We start from the raw sequence: 26,553 nt of genomic DNA, 5'->3' as shown, positions 1-26,553 counted from the left end.
GCCCATATGCCCAAAAGCACATTTGAATGGTAATTATCCTTTATATGCATCATCTGCAAACCATGGAGGAGGAGGGCAAATAAGAGGAAAAGGAAAAGTCAAGCGTTCTGGGGACAGTTTCAAGAATATGCTCAGTGAGCTTCACGGTCTGCTATAATCTTATGAGACCAGTGAGAAGAACATGGCTGGACAAGGGACAGTGAGTAGATTTGGAATCAATGTTCTAAGTGAATGACACCCTGGAGTATTCTATATTTTATTAAATTGGGTAAAGAATCTGTAAACAGAAGCGATGGAGAGAAATAATGAATCAACAGAACCGGAGGACTAAGACGGGAACCAATGCTCCTTCCTCTAGAGACATTAAGGAAAAGTAAGGTCATCAGAAGCTTTGACTTAAATCTATCTCTCCTCCAAAACGACTAAACCACAGCTTAGTGGAGACTGTCTGCTAGAGCAAAGTCACTTTCTTGGAAAAGTCACCGACGATAAGTGTACCTACAAAAAAAATTGTACATCCTGCTTTGGTTTCATGTGTTAGCAGCGAGAAGGCACCATTTGTGAGTCAGTGTGGGCCCCTCAACAGACGCCGAATCCTCTGGGATTCTCATTTGTACTTAGCAAGCCCCATCACTATAAAATAAATTCCCTTTTGTTTGTAAGTTTAGCATCTTAGGGATTCTGTTTCAGCAGCCTAAATACTGTAGAACTCTGGAGGAAGAAAGGAGGCCAAATCAAGACAAGGTGAGGTGACATGAAACAGAAACAGGACTTCACACTGACTCTTTTGCTTAGATCTCACTCACGTGTGAAGTCAGTACCAGTGCACTTCTCTTGCTATTTCAAAAAAATCCTTTAATCTCCTGTGCGGAAACAAATATGAGGAGGGGACTTCAACAAGTCCAGAATATCCCGAGTTGTTTTCCTAACAAGCTGGGGCTGTTCTCACTCTGATAAGCCTTCTGTGCTCTTGTAGGGGAAAGCTTCATTTGGATATGTTTCTAATCCTTCGAAAATCTCCAGCCTCTGAGGGAAGCTGCCAAACCCTTTGCAGGAAAGCAGTGGTTGCTGTAGAACCAGAATGGGACCCTAAATTGAGCTGTCCCTGTACTCACTAGGAGGTCACACGATCTCAACACACATGGATGGAGGTTCTTTTCCCCACCTTCTTGAGATAGACACAGGTTTGTTAGTGTTGAGCCTCAGGCGGAAAGGGAACTCCTGAGACAAAAAGAGCTAAAAGCGTTGAAATGATGATGGACTTGGGAAATGAACTCAGTAACTGATCAGAAACTATGTTTCATCCTCATCTATCCTTACTGGGGAAAAGGGGCAACTAGTAACTGTTGGGGCCTATGAGTCACCCCACAAACCACACAAACACCAATCTCAGGCGAGGATGATTTATTGAACACACACTGAACGATCAGTCTTTGGAGCTGAGGCTGTGACCCAAAAAATTTTTCGTGGTAGGCTTATAAAAGAAAATACCATAATGAGCTCATGTACGGGTGCAGGATGGTCAGCTATGACTTAATCTATTTTGGCTAGCTAGACAGAACAAGTCTAATTGACCTCTGGCCTCTGTTTTATTGACCTGTAAATATTTTCCTCTGGGCTTAGCAGCAGGATATCCCTTGGGGTCTCCTTTTCATTTGCCACTCCCAGAAAATGTTTCGTTCCCATCAATCAAAACCCTGTGACCTTGTGACCCTAAATTATATGGCTTTTCCTTGCCTCCTTCCTACACTACTCATGATAGCATAGTCAAAAAGCCAATCCCAGGATCCAATGTCATATGACACAACGGGTGTCTCTGTATAAAGTCGATTTCAGGAGCAGATGTCTAGTGATTTGCGCATCACTGTCAGGACAGTTGCCTGCTGGTGTAATTCTGCTCCCGTGTCCTCTAGTATCTGGAAATACATGGAGTTGGCCCCAACTCAGAGCTGGCCAGGTCACTACAGAGAAGCAGCTCTGGGCATCAGCAGTTCGAGTTGCCTCACAGCAGAGAAGGGTAACTCACCTTGGTGACCTGAAGAGGAGACTCCACTCCTGACTGTGTGCTTTGCTGGCCAGGCCCACTATCCTGATATTCACAGTTTGTGCTGCCTGGCTCCTGATAACTGACCAGTTGTCTAGAGAGTTTGGGATGCTCAAAAGAATGTCTGTGTGGGGATAGAGGGCTTAGAAGATGTTTACTGTAGCGTTCCTAGTTTGAATATCATGAACATGAAGCTGAGAGCAACCACAGGTGGAAAATAATATTGTCCAGAATCTTAGAAGCATTCTCAGGCCAGTGGCATACTTACTTGGTAAATTGTTCAGAAACAAAATAAATGCTTTTGTGAAGTTACAAAATGAGTGTGTCAGAAGCTAGGGCCCAGTAAGAGGAAGGAAATTGTTAAAATTGACAGCCCTGGGCTGCCAAGGCAGACATTGCTCTAAGCAGTTCTTTGCATTTGCAGCCTGAGACAAAAATTCAACTCTCCTGAGCCCTCCCACCCCCGCCAACACCCCTAACTGTAACAGTGTTGGATGTTGTCTTCTGACACTGTAAGACAGTTGGACATGCTCACCAACTGTTAAAAATTTGGGAGGCCTGTGTCATGCTTCAGATGTGGCACATCAGGGCTTCAAAAACAGTTAACTATAACACAAAGCTGCCTTGGCAAAAGATCAGCTAGAGATGTCAATACCTAAACTCTGTGCTGAAATAGACATAGAAAGCACACTCCTTGGTAAAGAGTACACATGATTAGAAGATTATGACTGATAAGTGAATGGCCCAATATTTCTATTCACATGTGCTTGGAAGTTAGAGTCTTTCAAAAAGGTCAGGATAAAAATTCAAGTGAGAATTTTGTAGGGGGAGAAGTTTCCCTAAATGGTTCTTTATTATGTCAATAAAAGAGGCAGAAGCCAATTACTGGGCAAACGGGGAAAGGTGGGACTTCCGGGTCCCAGGAGGAAGAGGAGGAAGACAGGAGAAAGCTTTTGCAGATGAGGTTTTGGATCAAGGAAGCAGAACCAGACACGTAGATCTTGGGGCCACTAGAGTTTGTAACCTTCACCTCCAGAGGAGGCCAAGGAAGATGGAAAGAGTTAGTTGATAAGATTAGGACAGGCAATTCTTCACCCAGTCATTGAGTTATCTGGCTAGTTTTGAAATAATAAAACTACTAGATTCTTGGATGTTCCATTCACAGCTATTTTTTGTTGGATAAGATGGACTGAAGCCTGAAAGTGGTTCTAACAAATCACAGACACAGACACAGACACAGACAGACAGAAAAATATATATAATATATATTATATATATAGCCTAACCCATAATGGCTTGCCCAAGCAAAGAGAATTTTATGTTAGCATGAGTCATATGGGCATGCAGTGCTAGCTAATCAATCATGGTGTTTCCAAGCATGAAATGGATAAGAAACCTATTGAATTTTGATTAGATCTGTATAAGCAAAAAAGTTTTCAAACAAATGAAAGAAAGGTGATACGAAATCATGGCAAAGGGGGTCTTGCTTATGAAACAATTTCTAGACTTGATCCATTTGGCAGACCCAGGACCCCTTGAATAAAGGGGTAGCCAGGTTATCCTAGGAACAACCTTGATAAAATACCTAAAAGTTTTCTGTAAGCTTTTCTCAGGTCATTTTATGAGGATAACTCTACACTGGGGAAAGGAATCAATTATACTTTTCAGGGTTTAAAGATTACTAGTTCTGAGTTGACTGTGATTCTCCATGATCCTAGGAAACTTTGTGACCCTCAAGATAAGGTAAGGGCTTATGGATGTCAGGTGATAAATGGAGTTTTGGCTGAAGTCTGACTCACAGTAGTAGGTTGAGCCGGTCCCTGAACTCATCCTGTGGTTATTTCTCCAGACTCAGAATGTATGTTTGGTGATATATATATATCTCCATCCTTAGAAGTTGGTAGAATTCTCACATTGGTTCCCTGATCTGTGAAGTAAGGGCTATTATGGTTGGAAAGGCCAAGGGAAGACTTTAGAGTTGTCTCTACTCCAGGAAAATACTGAATTAAAAAACAGTATTGCCCCCCTGGAGGAATTTCAGAAAGAACTTGAAAGATGCAAGGGTCATAGTTACCACCACATCTCCCTTTAACACTTCTACCTGTCCCATGCAGGAGACAGATAAATCATGGAGAATGATACTTGGATATTGAAATTTCACTCAGGTAGTGACTCTGATTGTAGCTGCATAGATGATGTGCTGTCTTTACCTTGATCAGATGAGCATCTCTCCTGGTACATGGTATGCAGCTATTGCTCTAGCAAATCCTTTTTTTCCTGGTACCTGATTATAAGGACCACCAGAAGGAACTTGCTTTCAGCTGACAAGGCCAACAGTATAGTTACTGTTTTACCTCAAGGATGTATTAACTCTAAAGCCCCCTTAGAAGGAATCCCAATTGTTTTACACAAAATAACACATTTGGCTCACTATACTGAACATTATGCTGATTGAACCAGGTGGGCAGGAGGTAGCAGCCACTCTGGATTTGTCGGTAACACTTATGTGCATCATAGGGTAGGAAAATAAATCGAACCAAAATTCAAGGTTATTAACTGATATCTTAGTGAAATTCTTAGGAATTCAGCGGAGTAGGGCATGTAGAGATATTACTTCTAAGGTGAAGGATAACTTATTATTATTTTTTTTTTTTTTGGTTCTTTTTTTCGGAGCTAGGGACCGAACCCAGGGCCTTGCGCTTCCTAGGTAAGCGCTCTACCACTGAGCTAAATCCCCAGCCCCGAAGGATAACTTATTACTTGGCCCCTCCCACCACCAGGAAAGAGGCACATACACTGTTTAGTGGGCCCGTTTAGATTCTGGACGCAGCACATTCCTCACTTGAGGTCTGATTCCAGCCCATATACAAAGTGACTCAGAAAGCTGCTTTGTGAGTTCAGGCCTTGTGCAGGGCTTGGAACAGAAGGCTTTTCAATGGATACAGGCCACATTGCAGCCTGATCCACAACTGGACCACATGACCCAGCAGAACCAATGGTACTTAAGGTCTCAGTAGCAGATAGGGCTGCTGTTTGGAGCCTTCGTCAGGGTCCCATGAGTGAATCACAGGAGAGAGTATTGAGATTTTGGAGCCAGGCTCTACTGTCATCTGTATGTGACTTGAACTGCCCATCGTGTGCTTACTGTTATCTGACCCACCAAGTCTTAAAGTAGAGCATGCACAGCATCAATCTACAGTCAAATGGAAGTGGTATATATGCGACCAGGACCCGAGCAGGTCTGAAGGCACAAGAAGTTACACAAAGAAGTTGCCCAGCACCTATGGTTTCTACTCACATTGCAGTGCCATCTGCCGCCAAACAGATCCAAAACATCCAAAGAACGAATTCATCTTCCAAATTAAAGTAATCTCTGAACCAGCATCTAGAAAGTTAAGAATGTAAGCTCTCTGGCTTTTCCTTAGATCTACAGTATGTGAAATCTACTTCATAACACATCCGCTAAACTCTTTGCTCTTGATATTTATGAATTTGATATTTAAGAATTCCTCATTAGGTAGGGAAGTACTATTCATTTCCCTGGCTTACTTATGTTTTATTACTAATTACAATAATTATTGAATTCTAGTTTATTTGGGGGGTCTTATTTTATGGCCCAGTGTTGCTCTACAAAACACAATTTGAAATAGAACATCTCTAAGGTCTTGCTTACCTGGGAGAGCGGGTGACCTGTAGATCAAATTCCCAGGCTCCCCAGAGGGAGAGGATGAGCCTACAACAGCAGACCCTACAGCTTGATTCTGTGGAACTCGAGACTGGGCTTTCACAAGGGGCGGGGCGCGGGAAGGGGCGGGGCGCGGGAAGGGGCGGGGCGCGGGAAGGGGCGGGGCGCGGGAAGGGGCGGGGCGCGGGAAGGGGCGGCTCTGGGGGAGGCGCCTTCGGAGGTAAGGGGGCGGGGCTTCCGGAGGGAGGGAATGGCTTCCGGAAGGGGCTGAGAGTGAGAGGGGCGGACGGTGCTTGTAAAACATGTCTGGAACCCGCCGCCCCGGCGTGTCCAAGGTACGACGTGCTGTTGCTTTGGAAGCAGAGGGCCGGCGCGCAACCTCCGTGGGCTTCTCACCCCTGCCCCTAGTCGCGTGAAGGGAGCTGGTGCGCCCAGTCTGATCGGCCCGAGCCCGTTGGTGGCTCGTCGGACTGGGCTGGTTTCTCTGGCTCTGCCCAGGTCTGCGCTGAGTGGTTCTGGAAACCTTCGGAAAGAGTGTGTGAGCTGGCGCCTGGCAGTTCACTTGCCTCCGTTTTATTCTGTTGCTCAACACACTAAGAGTGTAGTGGGTATTGGAGAATCTCTTCTGACTCGCTCCAGGCATCTTTCATTACACTTTGCTTTCCCGCCCAAACTTTCTAAGAGGATGTGTTTCTCCGGTGGCTCCCGCGGTCTCTGTGTACTGTAGGCACGGAGTGTAGGAACTGTTACAGGGTGGATGTTTAAGTGATCCTTTTCATTTCTCCGTCATTGTGTGCCTCTTGGATATTTGCCTTTTCAAAGATTCTCACTTACAGATGTTTGCTTCGTAATACTTAAAATTTAGAACAGCAAACGGTGCCTCATACCTTGGCTTGCTCTTTATTTCACTAAATGCTTCAATTCCTTTAGCAGTACCATTCTTTCTTATTTCGCAGCCCTGAAAGACCACACTGCGAACTTTGTGGCTGATTTAGGGAGTTAAAGCACGTATAACTTAAAAGACTAATTATTTCAGAAAGACTAAAATGTGAAAAAAAAAACCCAAGGAATTAAAACATTTCTAAATCTAACATAAATTAATTATTGCAGCCCTCGATACCCTTGCCACCAGTATACATTTATTTAAGCGTCCCTAAAGTCCTAATTCACCTTCATAGATGCTTATTTAATTTTCCTTACTGCCCAGCTCCAAATTTTGACTGTGCTTTTTCTCAACTTTAAGAACTTGCCCTGGAGTCTTTTACATTGATTTTAGCTGTCACAACTGTATAAACAATGTATTATGAAATTATTTGTTTAGTTTACCAGGCCCTAACGATTTTTCCTAACTTAGAAATCTGTTGTTTTTGTTATTTCTTTCTGCCCTCTTCATTTTATTATTTTTCAATAGTTTTTCTTTTCAGTAGTTGTGCTACTTAATTGTTATGTAAAGATTGCTTCAAAAGTGAAGCAGCTTTCAACAAGTATGGCTATCAAGATTCTGAGTATAGCTTAACCTTATGGTTGTTTCCCAGAGTCTTCTCCCGAGTTCACTGAGGTGGGGGTTGGTAAGTTTCAGTTTGTAATTTCCGTAGGGTGTCTCACAACTTTGTCAACAGCAAGTGAATCAGGCTCATATAACACAGGCTGGCTCCGAATTCACTGTTTAGTGACCTAGAACTCATCATTATGGATCTACATTTCAATTACTGGGATTACAAGTAGCATATGCCACCACACCTGGTTTTCATTTAATTAATTAGCTAGTATCTAATTAATTATCTAATTAATTTGCTGTTGGTGGAGGGAACAGGGCTTATGGCAGATTTGGAAATTAGTATGTAGATGAGGCTGTCCTGAGACCTGCAGTGTTCATCCTACCTCTACCTTCCCATTGCTGGGATTCTAAATGCCAGCCACCACATCAAGCTTCATTTAATCCTTTTCTCAATCCTTTGAAGAAGATATTTTTTTGTCTCATTTTATGGATGATGAAAGTGAGTCCTAGCAGGAGGTTAAGTGATTTGCCCAATATACACAGCAGTCAAGTAAAAAGAAATTAGGATTTTATGCTCAGGTCGTCTCTCAGATCTTGCTTTGTGTTCATGCTATCTTTCACACTTTCCAAAGTTTATAGCTCTTGTTATTTATCCTCAGGTAAGTTAGACTTGTTGTTATTGTTCTTTTTGACTTGGTGTTTGCTCATATTCTTGATTTGAAATAATCCCCCTCCTCCCCCACTTCTGCTTATTGCAGGTAGCAAAGCCTGCCTTTTCCCTCTCATTCTCAGGCGCTTTCTTTTGTATACCGACGGAATTTTGTGTGTTTCATTCTTAACAGTTTCATGACTAGATTTGGGATTATTTGTGTCTATGCTTTTGATTCCGTAGAATAAATACAATTAGGAATGATGTCTCCAATTTATGCTGCTTAGAGCAACCGCCATTACCAGTAAATATCTGATGAACTTGCAAGTGTTCTAGTGTGAAGAAATGTGGAGAAATACCCTGATTAGAAATTTTGAATATCAGCTTCAGTTCTTCAACTTCCTGGTCATAGAGGTCTTGACAAGATATTATTAACCTAAATAACAGCCAGAGAGATATTTCTAAACTAATGATACTCTTGTGAGATGTGCATCCTACAGTAAAATGTGAGCACATTTAAAGAGTAAGGATAGACTTTTAAAGATTATATATAAGAGCAATAAGGAACATGACCTTTTTTTGATGGCACCTTCTGACTTAGGATTACTATTGTTGTGATGAAACACCGTGACCAAAAGCAACTTTGGGAGGAAAGGTTTATATGGAAATATCACAGTGCATCATCAAAAGAAGTCAGGACAGGAACTTAAGCAGGGCAGGAGCTTAGAGGCAGGATCTGACCCAGAGGCCATGGAGGAGTGCTGCTTACTGACTTGCTCCTCACGGCATGCTCAGCCTACTCTCATAAAAACCAGGACCAACAGCCTAGGAGTCTCACCTTGCACAATTGGCTGGGCCTTCCCCCTCTAATCACTAATTAAGAAAATGCCAGACAGGTTTGCCTACAGCCTGATCTTATGTAGGCTTTTTTCTTAATTGAGGTTCCTTCTCGGATATCCATAGCTTGTATGAAGTTGACATAAAACTGGCCAGGCCGTCTCCAACACCACTTCCAGTTCTCATCAGCAGATCTTTTTGATAAGTGCCTCTTGCTCGATGGCTATCACTTGGTAGACATTATTTACATAGTGTGAACTTTCATTTGAACTGAAGTATGGCTTTTGATTTTCAAGAAGGCAGAAGAGAAGGAGCTATCAGAAAGTTAAGAGTCTCTCACTGTTCTAGAAGGATTGAGTTCTATTAGAATAGGGTTAATTTTAGACAATAGGAGCATAGGGAAGAAAGAAAGCTGTTTAGATAGAAGTTTGGTGGATCTTTATAATGGCTGTAGGATGGCATCTCCATCCCTCTACTTGATGTCCTGTCTTTCTAGTGGAGGTGGACTCTACAAGTTCTCTCTCCCCACTGTTTGGCATTTCATCTAAGGTTCCCTAGCTGAGTCCTGAGTGTCTCTCACCAATCAGGTCTCTGGTACATTCTAGAGGGTCCCACCACCTCCTACTTTCTGAAGTTGCCTGTTTGCATTCAGGGCTTCACTTCTGTTCCCCCACCCCCCAGTACCTGATCATGTTCCCCTTCTCCCCTCCCTGTCCCTTTTCCTCCCCAGGTCCTTCCCTCCTCTGCCCCACATGATTGCTTTCTTTCCCCTCCCAAGTGGGATTGACCATCTTCACTTGGGCCCTTTGGCTTGTTAATCTTTAGTTCTGGGGATTGTATCCTGGGTATTCTGTGAGGTTTTGGTTAATATCCACTTATTAGTGAGTACATACCATGGATGTCCTTTTGGGTCTGAGTAATTTCATTCAAGATGATATTTTCTAGTTCCATACATTTGCCTGCAAAACTTATGGTGCCCTCATTCTTAATAGCTAAATAGTATTCTATTGTGTAAATGAACCACATTTTCTGTATCCATTCTTCAGTTGAGGGACATCTGGGTTGTTTCCAGCTTCTGGCTATCACAAATAAGGCCGCTATGAACATAGTGGAACATGTGCCCCTGTGGCATGGTGGGGCATCTTCTGGGTTTATGCCGAAGAGTGGTATAGCTGAGTCTTCAGATAGATGTATTTCCAATTTTCTGAGGAACCTCCAGACTGATTTCTAGAGTGGTTATACCAGTTTGCAGTCCCACCAGTAATGGAGGAATGTTTCTTTTTCTCTACATCCTTGCCAACATGTGCTGTCACCTGAGTTTTTGATCTTAGCCATCATGATTGGTGTAAGGTAGAATCTCAGGGTCGTTTTAATTTGTATTTTCCTGATCACTAAGGACTTTGAGCAAGTGCTTCTTGTCCATTTGAGATCCTTCTGTTGTGAATTCTCTGTTTAGCTCTATAGCCCATTTTCGACTAGGTGTTTTGTTACTTTGGAGGTTAGCATCTTGAGTTCTTTACATATTTTGGATATTAGCCCTCTATCGGATGTGGGGTTAGTGAAGATTTTTTTCTCAATCTATAGAGGTAGGTTGCTGATTTGTCCTATTGACTATGTCTTTTGCCTTATAGAAGCTTTTCAGTTTCATGAGGTTCTATTTATCAATTCTTGATATTAGGGCCTGAGCCATTGGAGTTCTACTTAGAACCCCCCGCCCCATGAGTTTGAGGCTCTTTCCCACTTTCTCTTCTATTAGATAGAGTCAATGTATCAGGATTTATGTTGAGGTCCTAGATTCACTTGGACTTGAGCTTTGTGCAAGGTGGCAAATATGGATCTATTTTTATTTTTCTATGTACCAACTGCCAGTTAGACCAGCACCATTTATTGAAGATGCTTTCTTTTTTTTTTTATTGTATATTTTTGGCTTCTTTGTCAAAGATCAGGAGTAGTTTTATTTCTGGGTCTTTAGTTCTATTCCATTGGTCGACCCGTCTGGCTCTGTACCAACACCATGCAGTTTTTATCACTATTGCTCTATAGTATAGCTTGGGGTCAGGGATAGTGATTCCCACTGGAAGTTCTTTTATTGTTAAAAATTATTTTGCTATCCTGTTTTTTTTTTATATGAAATTGAGAATTGCTCTTTTCATGTCTTTGAAGAATTGTGTTGGAATTTGGATGGGGATTGCATTGAATCTGTAGATTGTTTTTGGTAGGATGGCCATTTTTACTATGTTAATTCTAGCAATCCATGAACATGGGAGATCTCTCCATTTTCTGAGGTCTTCTTCAATTTCTTTTCTTGAGAGACTTGGAGTTTTTGTCATACAAATCTTTCACTTGTTCGGTTAGAGTTACCGCAATATATTTTATATTATTTATGACTAGTGTGAAGGGTGTTGTTTCCTTAATGTCTTTCTCAGCCTGCTTATTATTTGTATAAAGGAAGCTACTAATTTGTTTGAGTTATTTTTATATCAAGTCACTTTGCTGCAGTTGTTTATCAGCTGTAGAGGATCTCTGGTAGAATTTTTTGGGTTGCTTATGTATACTATCATGTCATCTGCAAATAGTGACCCCTTGACTTCTTTGCCAGTTTGTATCCCTTTGATCTCCTTTTGTTGTCTATTGCTCTGGCTAGAACTTCGAGTATTGTATTGAATAGATACAGGGATGGGTAGGGGGGAAGTGGGCATACTTGTCTTATCCCTGGTTTCAGTGGGATTGCTTCAAGTATCTCTCCATTTAATTTGATATTGGCTGTTAGTTTGATGTATATTGCTTTTATTATTTTAGGTATGAGCCTTGAATTCTTGATCTCTCCAATACTTTTAACATGAAGGGGTGTTGTATTTTGTCAAATGCTTTTTTCGGCATGAGATGATTGGCTTTACTATCTAGTTGCTATTTATATCCATGTTAAGGTTCAGAGGCATTTTCAGGGTTCTAAATTGCTAATTGTATTTATTATAACAAAGTTTTTTTTTTCTTTAAAAATCACTTCTGCAGAGGAAAAGGAGTTGGTGTATAGAACACCCATTTTTTCTAGAAGAGAGGTCACAGCAGTTGAGAAGGGCAAATTTCAAGACAGTGAAAGCAACTGACTCTCTCTCTAAAGCATGGCTCAAGTGTGGAGAAGGATTTCAGGACACCTCTGAGACCCTGGTAAGAGAGCTATAAAAATGGCATGAATGCAGAAGGTCCTGAGTATCTAGCCTGTTGTAGCTAGTTTCTTTGGAATTCTCTTATCTTTCAAAGCACTACTTTTCTCTTTCATGCTTTGAATTCCTTTAATAATTTTACCAAGTTAGTATTTTCTTCCTTAGTCTCTGTAGGATCTTTGCACAGCAAGAATGCTGTCAGGTATGAAATTGAGTTCACTTTGTAAAGAGTGTACTTATGAAATGTGTGTATGTTCAGAATCTCTTGTCAGTCTAGTTCCAGTCAATTTTTATATATGTTGTGAATTATAACGGCACACTTTTATAAACTAAGATAGTATGATTGAAAGTAGTGATAAGTGGTAGTCATTGACATTGACTATTGTGTGAAATGTTTCAACAGTTCAGCTTAGAGTACTGAAAAATATGAAAACAAATTTGCATGTCTCTAAGGGCTACATGTTTTAGGGATACTCATTTGGCAAATAGTAAAAAAAAATGCAGAGGGCTGTGTTGTCAAGGAGAGTGTAATTTAATACTGAGTATTTTACAAATAGTATTGGTAATGTTTAGCCTTTTCCACATGAATCGTGTAAGTTAAATTATTTTTATTATTATTTTGCCTGCAGCCATTAGCAAGCGAAAAGACAGATATTACTGAAAAGAACCTGGAATTACCTCCAAGACCAAAGACAGGTAACAATTGTGTTTTTTTTTTTTTTTTTTGTTTTTTTTTTTTAACCTCTTAGTTTGGAGACCAAACTTTGGGGTCTTAGACTTGTATGCAGGCATTCTCCCACCTAACTAAATTCCCAAAACCTAACACATTGATTTATTGACAATGAGCCTAGGGCTATTTTTCAGTGATTTTTTTTTTTTAAAGATTTATTTATTTATTTATATATATAAGTACACTGTAGCTGTCTTCAGACACACCCAACCCCATTACAGATGGTTGTGAGCCACCATGTGGTTGCTGGGATTTGAACTCATGACCTCTGGAAGAGCAGTCGGGTGCTCTTAACCGCTGAACCATCTCTCCAGCCCTTTTCAGTGATTTTTAAAAAAACCTTTTTAAAATGTCAGTTTGGATAGTTTGTATATTCAAAGTTAAAAGCAATGAATATAGAAGATATTTTTGATTCATCTCAATCACAATCTACTCAAGTCTTCCAGGTCTTGTTGGTGATTAGTTACATTTTCAGTACCCTTACTGGGTTTACTCTTTTTTTTTTTAATAATTTTTAAATTTATTCTTTCATATATTATATCCCAACCACAGTTTCCCTTTCTCCTCTCCTTTCTGTCTCTCCTCCCAACCCCCATCCATTCCTCCTCTATTTTCCTTCAGGAAAGGTCAGGCCTCCCAGGGATATCAATCAAACATGGCATGTCAAGCTGCAATAATCCTAGCTATCTTCCTTCATATTAACGGTGGGAGAGGCCACCCAGTAGGAAGAAAAGAGTCCCAAAGCAGGCAGTGGAGTCAGAGATAGCCGCTGCTTTCCTTTTTAGGAGTCCCACAAGAAGACCAAGCTACACACCATAGCATATACGCAGAGGGACTAGGTCAGACCCGTGCAGGATCTCTGCATCTGTCCCCATCAATTGCTAGATAGAGCCTCTCTGATGACTGTTATATGACGGTCTTGTCTCTGGGCTATCTGGCCTCTGGTTCCTGGCCCGTGAGGCATGGGTCTCAAGCTGCTTGTTCACTCCAATTTCTGTGCCACCATTACCACTTACTAGGTTTATTTTAATCATAGAATCTGATTCAGCAGTTCTCAACCTGTAGGACGTGACACTTTCAGGTGAATGACCCCTCCATGGGGTCACCTAAGACCACTGGAAAAGACAGATATTTACTTTACAACTCATAACTAGCAAAATCACAATTGTGAAGTAGCAACAAAAATAACTTTATATTTAGGGTCACCACAACATGAGGCACTGTATTATTATAGGGTCATAGCATTGGGAAGTTTGAGAACTACTGATCTAGTAGGATAGCTCAGGTTTAGAGCATCAGGCAGATAATGAATAAATAAACAAACAAATGCTCTGGTTTGAATTCTAGTACCACAAAACATTTTCATATGGAAAATAAACATGATTTATACTATAGGAGCAACTGCTACAAACTCAATTTGCTTGGTAAATTAGTTATGGACGTTATCTAACTACAAATACAAGGCAACTCCATTCACAAAAATTAGGGATTGATGTTATTTTTGTAACAAGACATCCAAGAATCCAGATATTTGAGCTCTGTGATATTAATATGGAATTGGTTCTTCTGGGTGAAAGCTGGCAGCTTGGTATTTCAGATTTTTTTTTTTTTTTTTGGTTCTTTTTTTCGGAGCTGGGGACCGAACCCAGGGCCTTGCGCTTCCTAGGTAAGCGCTCTACCACTGAGCTAAATCCCCAACCCCTCAGATTATATTCTTGAGGCTGCTGTTGGTGCTGAGGGCTTTTAGCCAATGAAGCTTGACTGTTTTGGGAAGATAGACCTTTTTCAGAACCTTGGCTAGAACCTGTCACATAGGCTTTTCTCTACTAAAGATGGCATGATGAAGTTAGGAAATTTTTTTTTAAAGATTAATTTATTTTATGTATGAGTGCTCAATCTGCATGTACATCTACATGCCAGAAGAGGGCATTAGATCACATTATAGATGGTTGCGAGCCACCATGCAGTTGCTGGGATTTGAACTCAGGACCTCTGGAACAGCTGCCAGTGTTAAATACTTAGCCATCTCTGCAGCCCAAAGCTAGGGATTTTATACATGTATAACGACACTGGTAAACTTGGTGTGAATTTTTTTTTTCCTGTTAGTGACACTTGCATCTATGGCTCCTGATCTCTTTCCTAGGTTTTCTTTTCTCCAGGGTTGTCTCCCTTTGTGATTTCTTTATTGTTCTATTTTCATTTTTAGATCCTGGATGTTTTTGTTCAATTCCTTTACCTGTTTGGTTGTGTTTTCCTGTAATTCCATTTTTTCTTTTATTGAATACTTTTTTGATTTACATTTCAAATGTTATCCCCTTTCCTGGTTTCCCCTTCAGAAACCCTCTATCCCCCCCTCCTTCTATAAGGGTGCTTCCTCACTCACCCACCCACTCCCACCCATGTACTCCCGCCCACCTCCCCACACTGACATTCCCCTATACTGGGGCATTGAGCCTTGACAGAACCAAGGACCTCTCCTGCCATTGATGCCCTACAAGGCCATCCTCTGCTGTACATGCAGCTGGAGCCATAGGTCCATCCCTGTTTACTCTTGGGATGGTGGTTTAGTCCCTGGGAGCTCTGGGGGAGGGATCTTCTTGGTTGATATTGTTGTTCTTCTTATGGGGTTACAAACCCCTTCGTCACCTTCAGTCCTCCATTGGTTTCAGTTCAATGGTTGACTGGGAGCATCCACCTCTGTATTGGTCAGGCCCTGTCAGAGCCTCTCAGGACAGCTATATCAGGCTCCCATCAGCATGCACTTCTTCCTGTGAGAATTTTTGTTCCCCCTTCTAAGAAGGACTGAAACATCCACACCCTGGTCTTCCTTCTTCTCGAACTTCATATGGTTTGTGAATTGTGTCTTGGGTATTCTGAGCTTTTGGGCTAACCACTAATCAGTGAGTGTATACCATATGTATTCATTTCTGATTGGGTTATCTCACTTAGGATATTTCTAGTTCCATCCATTTCCATAAGAATTTCATGAAGTCAATGTTTTTGATAGCTGAGTAGTACTCCATTGTGTAGATGTACCACATTTTCGGTATCCATTCCTCTGTTGAAGGGCATCTGGGTTCTTTCCAGCTTCTGGCTATTATAAATAAGGCTGCTATGAACATAGTGGAGCTTGTGTCTTTGTTGTATGTTGGAGCATCTTTTGGGTATATGCCCAGGAGAGGTATAGCTGGATCCTCAGGTAGTGCAATGTCCAGTTTTCTGAGGAACCTCCGGACTGATTTACAGAGTGGTGGTACCAGTCTGCAATCCCCCCAACAATGGAGGAGTGTTCCTCTTTCTCCATATCCTTGCCAGCATCTGCTGTCACCTGAGTTTTTGATCTTAGCCATTCTGAGTGGTGTGAGGTGGAATCTCAGGGTTGTTTTGATTTGCATTTCCCTGATGACTAAGGATTTGAATATTTCTCTAGGTGCTTCTCTGCCATTCGACATTCCTCAGCTGAGAGTTCTTTGCTTAGCTAGGGTTATTTGACTCCCTGTGGTCTAACTTCTTGAGTTCTTTGTATATATTGGATATTAGGCCTCTAGTGAATGTAGGATTGGTAAAGATCTTTTCCCAGTTGTTGGTTGCCATTTTGTCCTAACAACAATGTCCTTTGCCTTACAGAAGCTTTGTAGTTTTATGAGATCCCATTTGTCGATTCTTGATCTTAGAACATAAGCCATTGGTGTTTTGTTCAGGAAAATTTCCCCTGTGCCCATGTGTTCTAGGCTCTTCCCCATTTTCTCTTGTATTAGTTTCAGTGTATGTAATGTTATGTGGAGGTCCAAGATCCACTTAGATGTGAGCTTTGTACAGGGCAATAAGAATGGATTGATCTGCATTCTTCTGCATGCTGACCTCCAGTTTAACCAGCACCATTTGTTGAAAATGTTGTCTTTTTCCACTGGATGGTTTTAGCTCCTTTGTCAAAGATCAAGTGATCATAGGTGTGTGGGTTCATTTCTGGGTCTTCAATTCTATTCCATTTATCTACCTGCCTGTCTCTGTACCAATACCATGCATTATTTATCCTGATTGCTCTGTAATACAGCTTAAGGCCAGGAATGGTGATTCCCCCAGAAGCTCTTTTATTGTTGAGTATAGTTTTCCCTATCCTGGGTTTTTTGTTATTCCAAATGAATTTGCAAATTGCTCTTTCTATCTCTATAAATAATTGAGTTGAAATTTTGATCGGGATTGCATTGAATCTGTAGATTGCTTTTGGTAAAATGGCCATTTTTACTATATTAATCTTGCCAATCCGTGAGCATGGGAGATCCTTCCATCTTCTGAGATCCTCAGTTTCCTTTTTCAGAGACTTGATGTTCTTGTCATACAGATCTTTCACTTGCTTGGTTAGAGTCACACCAAGGTATTTTATATTATTTGTGACAATTGCAAAGGGTGTCATTTCCCTAATTTCTTTCTCAGCCTGTTTATCCTTTGAGTAGAGGAAGGCTACTGATTTGTTTTAATTAATTTTATACCCAGCCACTGTGCTGAAGTTGTTTAATCAGCTTTAGTAGTTCTCTGGTGGAACTTTTGGGATCACTTAAGTATACTATCATATCATCTGCAAATAGTGATATTTTGACTTTTTCCTTTCCAATTTGTATCCCTGTGACCTTTTTTTGTTGTCTGATTGCTCTGGCTAGGACTTCAAGTACTATATTGAATAGATAGGGAGAGAGTGGGCAGCCTTGTCTAGTCCCTGAATTTAGTGGGATTGCTTCAAGTTTGTCTCTATTTAGTTTGATGTTGACTACAGATTTGCTGTATATGGCTTTTACTCTGTTTAGGTATGGACCTTGAACCCCCGATCTCGCCAAGGCTTTTATCATGAGGGGGTGTTGAATTTTGTCAAATGCTTTCTTAGTCTGTAATGAGATCATCATGTGGTTTTTTTCTTTGAATTTGTTAATATAATGAATGAATTTCAGTATATTGAACCATCCCTGCATCTCTGGGATGAACCCTACTTGAACATGATGGATGATCATTTTTGATGTGTTCTTGAATTTAATTTGCAGGAATCTTATTAAGTATTTTGGCATCAATATTCATAAAGGAAATTGGTCTGAAGTTCTCTTTCTTTGTTGGGTCTCTGTGTGGTTTAGGTATAAGTGTGATTGTGACTTCATAGAATGAATTTGGTAGTGCTCCTTCTGTTTCTATTTTGTGGAATAGTTTGGACGTATTGGTATTAGGTCTTCTAGGGAGGTCTGATAGAATTCTGAGCTAAACCCATATGTTCCTGGGCTTTTTTTGGTTGGGAGACTTTTAATGACTGCTTCTATTTCTTTTTGGAACTGTTTAGATGGTCTATGTGATCCTGATTTAACTTCAGTACTTGATATCTGTCTAGAAAATTGTTTATTTCATCTGTATTTTCCAGTTTTGTTAAGTATAGGCTTTTGTAGTAGTATCTGATGATGTTTTGGCTTTCCTCAGTTTCTGTTGTTATGTGTTATGTTCATTTCTGATTTTGTTAATTTGGATACTATCACTGTACCCTCTGGTTAATCTGGCTAAGCATTTATCTATTTTGTTGATTTTTCTAAAAAACAAAAAAACAAAAAACAAAACAAACAAACAAACAAAAAAACCCAAAAAACCCATAACCAGTTCCTGGTTTTGTTTATTCTTTGTATAGTTCTTTTTGTTTCTACTTGGTTGATTTCAGTCCTGAGTTTGATTATTTTCTGCTGTCTACTTCTTACTTCTTTTTCTTCTAGAGCTTATAGGTGTGCTGTCAAGGTGCTACTGTACGCTCTCTCCAGTTTCTTTTTGGAGGCACTCAGCTATGAGTTTTCCTCTTAGCACTGCTTTCATTGTGTCCCATAAGTTTTGGTATATTGTGCCTTCACAATATACTTTAATTTCTTTACTTCTTCCTTGATGAAGTTATCATTGAGTAGAGCATTGTTTAGCTTCCGTGTATATGCAGGCTTTTTGTAGTTTTTGTTGTTATTGAAGACCAGCCTTAGTGCATTGTGACCTGATAGGATGCGTGGGATTACTTCTACCATCTTGTGTCTGTTGAGGTCCATTTTGTGACTGATTTTACGGTCAGTTTTGGAGAAGGTACCATAAGATGCTGAGAAGAAAGTGAATTCTTTTGTTTTAGATATTTGTTAAATCCATTTGGTTCATAACTTCTGTTAGTTTCACTGTGTCTCTGTTTAGTTTCTGTTTCCATGATCTGTCCATTGATGAGAGTGGGTTGTTGAAGTTATTTTGTGAGGTGCAATGTATGCTTTTCGTTTTAATAAAGTTTCTTTTATTAATATAGGTGCTCTTGCATTTGGAGCATAAATATTCAGAATTGAGAGTTTGTCTGGGTGGATTTTTCCTTTGACGAGTATGAAGTGTCCTTCCTTATCTTTTTTGATGTTTTGGTTGAACCGTTTTTATTTGATATTAGAATGGTTATTCTAGTTTGATTCTTTGCACCATTTGCTTGGAAAATTTTTTTCCAGCCTTTTACTCTGGGGTAGTGTCTGTCTTTGTCACTGAGGTGCATTTCCTGTATGCAGCAGATGCTGGGTCCTGTTTATGTATCAAGTCTGTTAATCTATGTCTTTTAATTGGGGAATTGAGTACTTTGATACTTAGAGACATTAGGGATCAATTATTGTTTTTTCCTATTGTTTTTGTTGTTAGAGGTGTAATTATGTTTGTGTGGCCATCTTCTTTTGGGTTATTTGAAATTAGGTTACTTTCTTGCTTTTTCTAGGGTGTAGTTTCCCTCCTTGTGTTGGGGTTTTCCATCTATTATCCTTTGTAGGGCTTCATTTGTTGAAAGATTTTTCGTAAATTTGATTTTGTCATGGAATACCTTGTTTTCTCCATCTATGGTAATTGAGAGTTTTACTGGATATAGTAGCCTTGACTGGCATTTGTATTCTCTTAGGGTCTGCAAGACATTTGCCCAGGATCTTCTAGCTTTCATAGTCTCTGTTGGTACATCTGGTGTAATTCTGATAGTTTTGTCCTCATATGTTACTTAAGCTTTTTTCCCTTACTGCTTTTAATATTCTTTCTTTGTTTAGTGCATTTAGTGTTTTGACTATTACGTGACAGGGATAATTTCTTTTCTCGTCCAATCTATTTGGGGTTCTGTAGGCTTTTTGTATGTTCATGGGCATCTCTTTCTTTAGGTTAGGGAAGTTTTTTTTCTATAATTTTGTTGAAGATATTTACTGACCCTTTAATTTGGGAACTTTCGATCTCTTTTATATCCATCATCCTTAGGTTTAATATTCTCATTGTGTCCTGAATTTCCTGGATGTGTTTGGTAGGAGCTTTTTGTGTTTTGCATTTTCTTGGACTGTTTTGCCAATGTTTTCTGTAGTGTCTTCTGCTCCTGAGATTCTTTCTTCTATCTCTTATATTCTGTTGGTGATGCTTGCATCTATGACTCACAATCTCTTACCTAGGTTTTCTGTCTTCAGGATTGTCCCCCTTTGTGATTTCTTTATTGTTTCTGGATGGTTTTGTTCCTTTACCTGTTTGGTTGTGTTTTCCTGTAATTCTTTAAGGGATTTTTGTGTTTTTTCATTAAGGGTTTCTACTTGTTTACCTGTGTTTTCCTGTATTTCTTTAAGGGAGTTATTATGTCTTTCTTAATGTTGTCCAACATCATCATGAGATGTAATTTGACATCAGAATCTTGCTTTTCCAGTATGTTGGGGTATCCTAGACTTTCTGTGGTGGGAGAACTGTGTTCTGAAGATGCCAAGTGGTCTTGGTTTCTGTTACTTATGTTCTTGTACTTGACTCTCCCTGTCTGGTTATCTCTGGTATTAGCTGCTCTTGCTGTCTTTGTCAGTGGATTGAACCTCCTGCATTCTCAGGTGTGTCTGTACTCTTGGGAGACCAGCTCCCTCCCAAGGGTATCTGGGTATAGAGGGTGATAGCTCAGGGTCAGCTCAGCTTGCAGGAGGAAACCGGAAGAATCCTGTCCCCAACTGCTGCTCAGCTCCTGTGGCTAGGGGCTCTAGTCAGGTCCCTTGGGGCAGAAGTGGTGGTTTCACCTGTGCTCCCGGGTGTGTCAGCACTCCTGGGAGACCAGCTCTTTCCCAACAGGATCTCGGCACAGAAGGCTGTGGTACAGCGTCAGCTATAGGTGCAGACAGAAACCAGAAGGATCCTCTATATTTTTATTAATGCCAATGCTCTTATATTTTTATCAGTTTATATTTAATTCTTAAGATGTATAGAAAAAAGACTTGCTTTGTTAAATAAATATGGTTTATGTATAATTTTTGTAGTTGTATATTAAGCTTTGGGAGAAAACTAAATATTAAATAAGTTGCTACTTGTATTTAATTACAAAGTGTTCTTTTGAGACAAATTTTTAGGCCAGAATGTACTTGACTCACAATATTGCTTTTTTTTATTACATAAATGATATACAATATATGCTGAAAGGCTCAAAGTTTATACCTATGTACTTTATATATAACATGGTGATAGCTAAGCCAAGATAAAGATATGAAAGGCTTATGAATTGAGGTCAATGGGAAAAGGTATGTAAAGCCTGTCCTAGAATTGGTAGTTTTTAAAATTAGTTTACAGTAGCCTATTAGTAAGAATTTCAAGATAAAATTTCAAAAAAAAAAAAAAAAACAAAACAGTTGCCAACAGAAATCCTCCATTTATTTAGTAGGTTAAAGAACAAATATTTTTTGAGAGCTGGAAACATTATTTTGCAAATAATGTTTAGGGTCTGAGTCTTTGTTCATGGTTGTTTATTTATCTCTTTCTGTTTTCTAACATATTTAAACTCCAGCTTACCTTAAGTTCAGAGAGTCCTTGTGGACTATTCATGGAACACTGTAGGAAGGTGGAACGCCCGCCACCTTGTTTTCATTGTCTTTAGAGATTTTGTACTTGTGTCTTTGTCTAAATAATATGCATAAAGCCAGACCTTTAATCTCTGCCCTGCATTTGAGGCAGAGGCAGGCAGATCTCTGAATTTGAGGACAGCCTCATCTACAGAGTGAGTTCCAGGACAGCCAAAGCTATATAAAGCAATCCTGTCTCAAAAAACCAAAACTGAAACACAAAACAAAAGGAAAGGGGCTGGGGATTTAGCTCAGTGGTAGAGCGCTTACCTAGGAAGCGCAAGGCCCTGGGTTCGGTCCCCAGCTCCGAAAAAAAGAACCAAAAAAAAAAAAAAAAAAAAAAGGAAAATATGCATAAAATGTCATTTTGATGAGTAACAATTAGCAGCTGAACTTGTCTTTTCTTCTTCTGCAACAGAAACTACAAGTAAGAATGCTAGTGAACTTGCTAATATAACATGGAGTTCGAGTGAAAGCAATTTCTCAGATGAAGATAAGACACTCCCTGAATTACAAAGAGACAGTGGGCCTGGCCCTAGAGCCGACAGGCCTGGTGACAGCATTGTCTTATGTCCAGAAGACAGTGAAGGTAAATTGCTGGTTTTGTAGGAAGTCTAGCTTCTGTTAAATATTGGGTTCAGTAGTAGTTTTATGTATTTAATATGAATTTATTTAGTTTGAATTATGAGTTCATGTATATTTAGCCCTTTAGAAACATTTTCTTGCGTAATATTTCTCATGACAACTTTAAGAAATAGATATTACAGTGGCTTCTTATTTTGTTTTTGCTTTTTTAAAAACATTCTATTGGTTCTTTGGGAATTTCCCATCATGCCCCCAATTCCACTCATCTCTCTGTCCCCTCTTCCTCCCTTCACCCTTTTGAACTCCCTCACCAAAAAAACAAAACAAACAAAAGAAAAGTCAATCATGTCATTGTGGAAGCTGTCGTGTGTCACAGTGTTTCTCAGTATACCCTTTTGTCTACAATTCGTTGCTTGCAACGGTCATTTCAATGACTCATTGGTCTGGTTTGAGGCCTCCGGCTTCTGCTACACTATCTGGAACTTCACTGGGACTCCTCTAGGTTATCTTGTTGTTGTCCTGTGTTGTGGAGATCCTGTAGTTTTGGATCTGTTGCCCCTTCACGCAGTCCAGCAGTTCATTGATGGTGTAGGTGTAAGGGTGGGCCAACTCAAAGCCATGAATCTGGGCTGGAGAGGTATATGATCTGGCTAGCCCACCAGCTCTCCTGTACCTACACTACTAGGGTGAGCGAGCCCTCTAGTCCTACTCTGGCTGGTTCATCCAACACCTAACCCAGCAAGGGGCGGGTTTAGCTTTCCTGATATCATGCTTTCATTGCTAGCTCCCTCATAACCTCCAAAACTAGGGCCAGCTCTATTTGCTGCCCACATGAGGCATAGGGTCCAGTTCTCCCAGGTGTTGCAGCTGGTGAGGGACAGGGCCAGTTTTCTCGCTCTCATGACCTTGGAGCCAGCTCACCTGCAACTCCACCACCAGGGTCAGCTCTACTGTGCTGCCCAGGTTAGGGGCAGGGGCAGCTTTCTTGCTCTTATGATCCCAGGGCCACAAGTGGTGAGGGGCAGGAGAGCGCTCCCCTACTCCCCTCCCACCCCCTGCCTCTCTCATTCATGCCATTGTACTGGAGATGAGTGGTATATTCAGCTGTCCCAGACCCACACCTTCTGGGCTGGCCTTACTTTCCTGAGTATTGCAGTTGACCAGGGGTAGGTTCAAATGCCACTCGAATGCCTAGAGGGCCAGCTCTCTCAGGATGCCCAGGCAAGGAATGGGGATAGCTCTGTACAGCCCTCAGACATCAACATGGTCTTATGCGATAGTACAGACCAGGGATATATGCTAGGCCTTTGGTTGACCTCTGCTGCTACAGGGCCACAGACTCAGACATGGCCCTCGGTGACAGCACAGGCCAAGTCCTCACCGTGGCCTTAGGTGGTCTTACCAGCATTGATGAGAGTGGGGTGTTGAAATCTCCTACTATTATTGTGTGAGGTGCAATGTGTGATTTGAGCTTTAGTAAGGTTTCTTTTATAAATGTCAGTGCCCTTGTATTTGGAGCATAGATATTTAGGATTGAGAGTTCATCTTGGTGGATTTTTTTCTTTGATGAATATGTAGTGTCCTTTCTTTTTTGATGAATTTTGGTTGAAAGTCGATTTTATTCAATATTACAATGGCTACTCCAAGCTTTTTAATTTGGACCATTTGCTTGGAAATTTGTTTTCCAGCCTTTTCTTCTGAGGTAGTGTCTGTCTTTTTCTCTGAGGTGTGTTTCCTGCATGCACCAAAATGCTGGGTCCTCTTTAAGTATCCAGTCTGTTAGTCTATGTCTTTTTATTGGGGAATTGAGTCCATTGATGTTAAGAGATATTAAGGAATAGTGGTTGTTGCTTCCTGTTATTTTCATTGTTATAAGTGAAATTATGTTTGTCCCTCTTCTTTTGGTTTCATCGCAAGGAAATTACTTTCTTGCTTTTACTAGGGTGTAGTTTCCTTCCTTGTATTGGAGTTTTCCATGTATTATCCTTTGTTGGGCTGAATTTGTAGAGAGATATTGTGTAAATTTGGTTTTGTCCTGGAATTTCTTGGTTTCTTCATCTATGTTAATTGAGAGTTTTGCTGGTTATAGTAGCCTGGTCTGGCATTTGTGTTCTCTTAGGGTCTGTATGACATCTGTCCAGGATCTTCTGGCTTTCATAGTCTCTGGTGAGAAGTCTGTTGTAATTCTGATAGGTCTTCCTTAATATGTTATTTGACCTTTTTCCCTTACTGCTTTTAATCTTCTTTCTTTGCTTTGTGCATTTGGTGTTTTGACCATCATGTGATGGGAGGAATTTCTTTTCTGGTCCAATCTATTTGGAGTTCTGTAGGCTTCTTGTATGTTAATGGGCATCTTTTTCTTTAAGTTAGGGAAGTTTTCTTCTATAACTCATTTGAAGATATTTACTGGCCCTTTTCATTGGGAGTCCTTACTCTCTTCTATACCTATTTTCCTTAGGTTTGATCTTTTCATTGTGTCCTGGATTTCCTGTATGTTTTGGGTTAGGAGCTTTTTGCGATTTACATTATCTTTGATGATTGTGTCAGTATTTTTTAAGGTATTTTCTGCCCCTGAGATTCTCTCTTCTATCTCTTGTATTCTGTTTGTGATGCTTGCATCTATGACTCCTGATCTCTTTTCTAGGTTTCTATCTCCAGGGTTGTCCCCCTTGTGCTTTCTTTATTGCTTCTATTTTCATTTTTAAGTCCTGGATGATTTTGTTCAATTCCTTCATCTGTTTGTGTTTTCCTGTAATTCTTTAAGGAATTTTTGTGTTTCCTCTTTTTTTTTTTTTTTTTTTTTTTGGTTCTTTTTTTCAGAGCTGGGGACCGAACCCAGGGCCTTGTGCTTCCTCGGCAAGCGCTCTACCACTGAGCTAAATCCCCAACCCCCTTGTGTTTCCTCTTTAAGGGCTTCTATTTGTTTACTTGTGTTGTCCTGTATTTCTTTAAGGGTGTTTTTTATGTCCTTCTTAAAGTCTTCTATTATCATCATAAAATGTGATTTTATATCTCTATCTTGCTTATCCAGTAATTGCTTTAGTGGGAGGGCTGGGCTGTGACGATTCCAAGTAGTCTTGGTTTCTGTTATTTAGGTTCCCCCGCTTGCCTCTTGCCATCAGGTTTTCTCTGGTGTTAGCCTGCCTTGCTGTCTCTGACAGTGACTTGACCTTCTTGGAAGCCTGTGTGTCAGCACTCCTGTAGACCTCTTTTCTTGCAGCCGAATCTGGGAACAGAGAGCTTTGCTCTCAGGTGTGTAGGCGCTCCTGTTGCCTGACTTTCAGCGCTCAGCACAGGCAGAAACCTGAATCGTCCTCCCCCTGACTGTTTATAGGTCCCTGTGCCCAGGGTACACAGCTGGCACTAGACGATTTCCTCTTAGGTCAGGAATGTGTGCAGATAGTATTCTCCTCTGAGTTTTCAGGAGTTTGGCACTTTTGAGGGTCTAGCTCTCTTCCCCGTGGGATTTGGGTACAGAGAGCTGTGTGACTAGTTCAGTTCAGTTTGGGGTGCAGGCCAGACCCAGCATGAGGTGCTCTTCAATTTACTAAAAGAAGATTGGTGCTGTAGGAGGGCAACAGTTGTTACTGAGCCCACTCTTCAGCCCCATGTACTATATTTTAAATTTACTATTATTTTTCCTTTAAAACTTTAACCTCCCTCCAGTCAGGTACTAAATCTGTCACATTGATAATGAATTATTACTTCCTTTTGGTGGATGGGAATGATGTTCTTTCACTGAGTGAGATTCATTATCTTAGCTCTCTGAGAACGTGTAGTTTGAATTGTAGGAAAGATGTGTGTTATGTATCATACCATACGGTTTACTTTACCTGGGACAACCACTTTCAATAATATAGGCTTAGCAGATTAGACTTAGTTATCTGTATATGCATGTGCATAATTCAGCTTTCTGTGTTAAAATTTTCTAAATTTATAATGAGATTATGTTTATGAGGTAAAATGAAACTAAATTAGTTTGCTTCCATATATTGATGAAAGATATTTCTGGAATAAAATTCTTGGGTGAAGTTATTTCTTTTAATTTAAAAAAAATAATTTTTTCAGATTTATTTATTTTTATTTTATATATATATGCATGTTTGTTTACCACATGCATTCAGTACTTATGGAAGTCAAAAGAGGGCCTTGGATCCTTTTGGTGTAGGAATTACAGACATTTATTTTAGAACCATGTGGGTGCCAGGAGTGGAACCTAGGTTTTCTGCAAGAGCAGTCAGCAGAAAACCTACTGAGCCATCTCTCTAGCCCTGAAAGTTATCTTTGAACAATGGACTGTATAAATAAACCATGGTTCATTGGTAGCCTAGACTGCTGAATTATGTAGAATATTGGTAAGTAGTGATTTCTTCATTATCTTAATTCAGAAACCATCAAGACATATAAGATAGGAACAATGATTTATATCTTATTTTCTTGAGCATGCTGGAGAAACTACAAGGATTCAAAAACAATTGAGTAAAAGCAGTTCACTTATATTTGAGATTG

General features: G+C 40.2%; 1 protein-coding gene across 14 annotated transcripts in view; it reads left to right on the top strand.

The window, feature by feature from the left end:
- Positions 1–5,968: 5,968 nt before the first annotated feature.
- The window catches only part of Spidr (scaffold protein involved in DNA repair), a 236,145-nt gene continuing 215,560 nt past the window's right edge, over positions 5,969–26,553 (top strand). For 4 of the 14 annotated variants that reach the window (XR_015632854.1, XR_015632855.1, XM_087576796.1 and 1 more), the window contains exons 1-4: positions 5,969–6,064; positions 11,726–11,881; positions 12,507–12,573; positions 21,878–22,048. Coding sequence is in view for 7 of the 14 variants with exons in the window: in NM_001443651.1 (NP_001430580.1) it covers positions 6,032–6,064; positions 11,726–11,881; positions 12,507–12,573; positions 21,878–22,048 (427 nt within the window). In the remaining 7 variants the exon portion in view is untranslated. 14 annotated transcript variants of the gene reach the window in all.

Source organism: Rattus norvegicus, chromosome 11 (genome assembly GCF_021556685.1).
Source record: "Rattus norvegicus strain SHRSP/BbbUtx chromosome 11, alternate assembly SHRSP_T2T, whole genome shotgun sequence".
Lineage (NCBI taxonomy): Eukaryota > Metazoa > Chordata > Mammalia > Rodentia > Muridae > Rattus > Rattus norvegicus.
The sequence above is the reverse complement of the archived record's forward strand: the minus strand, read 5'-3'. Positions and strand labels throughout refer to the sequence as shown.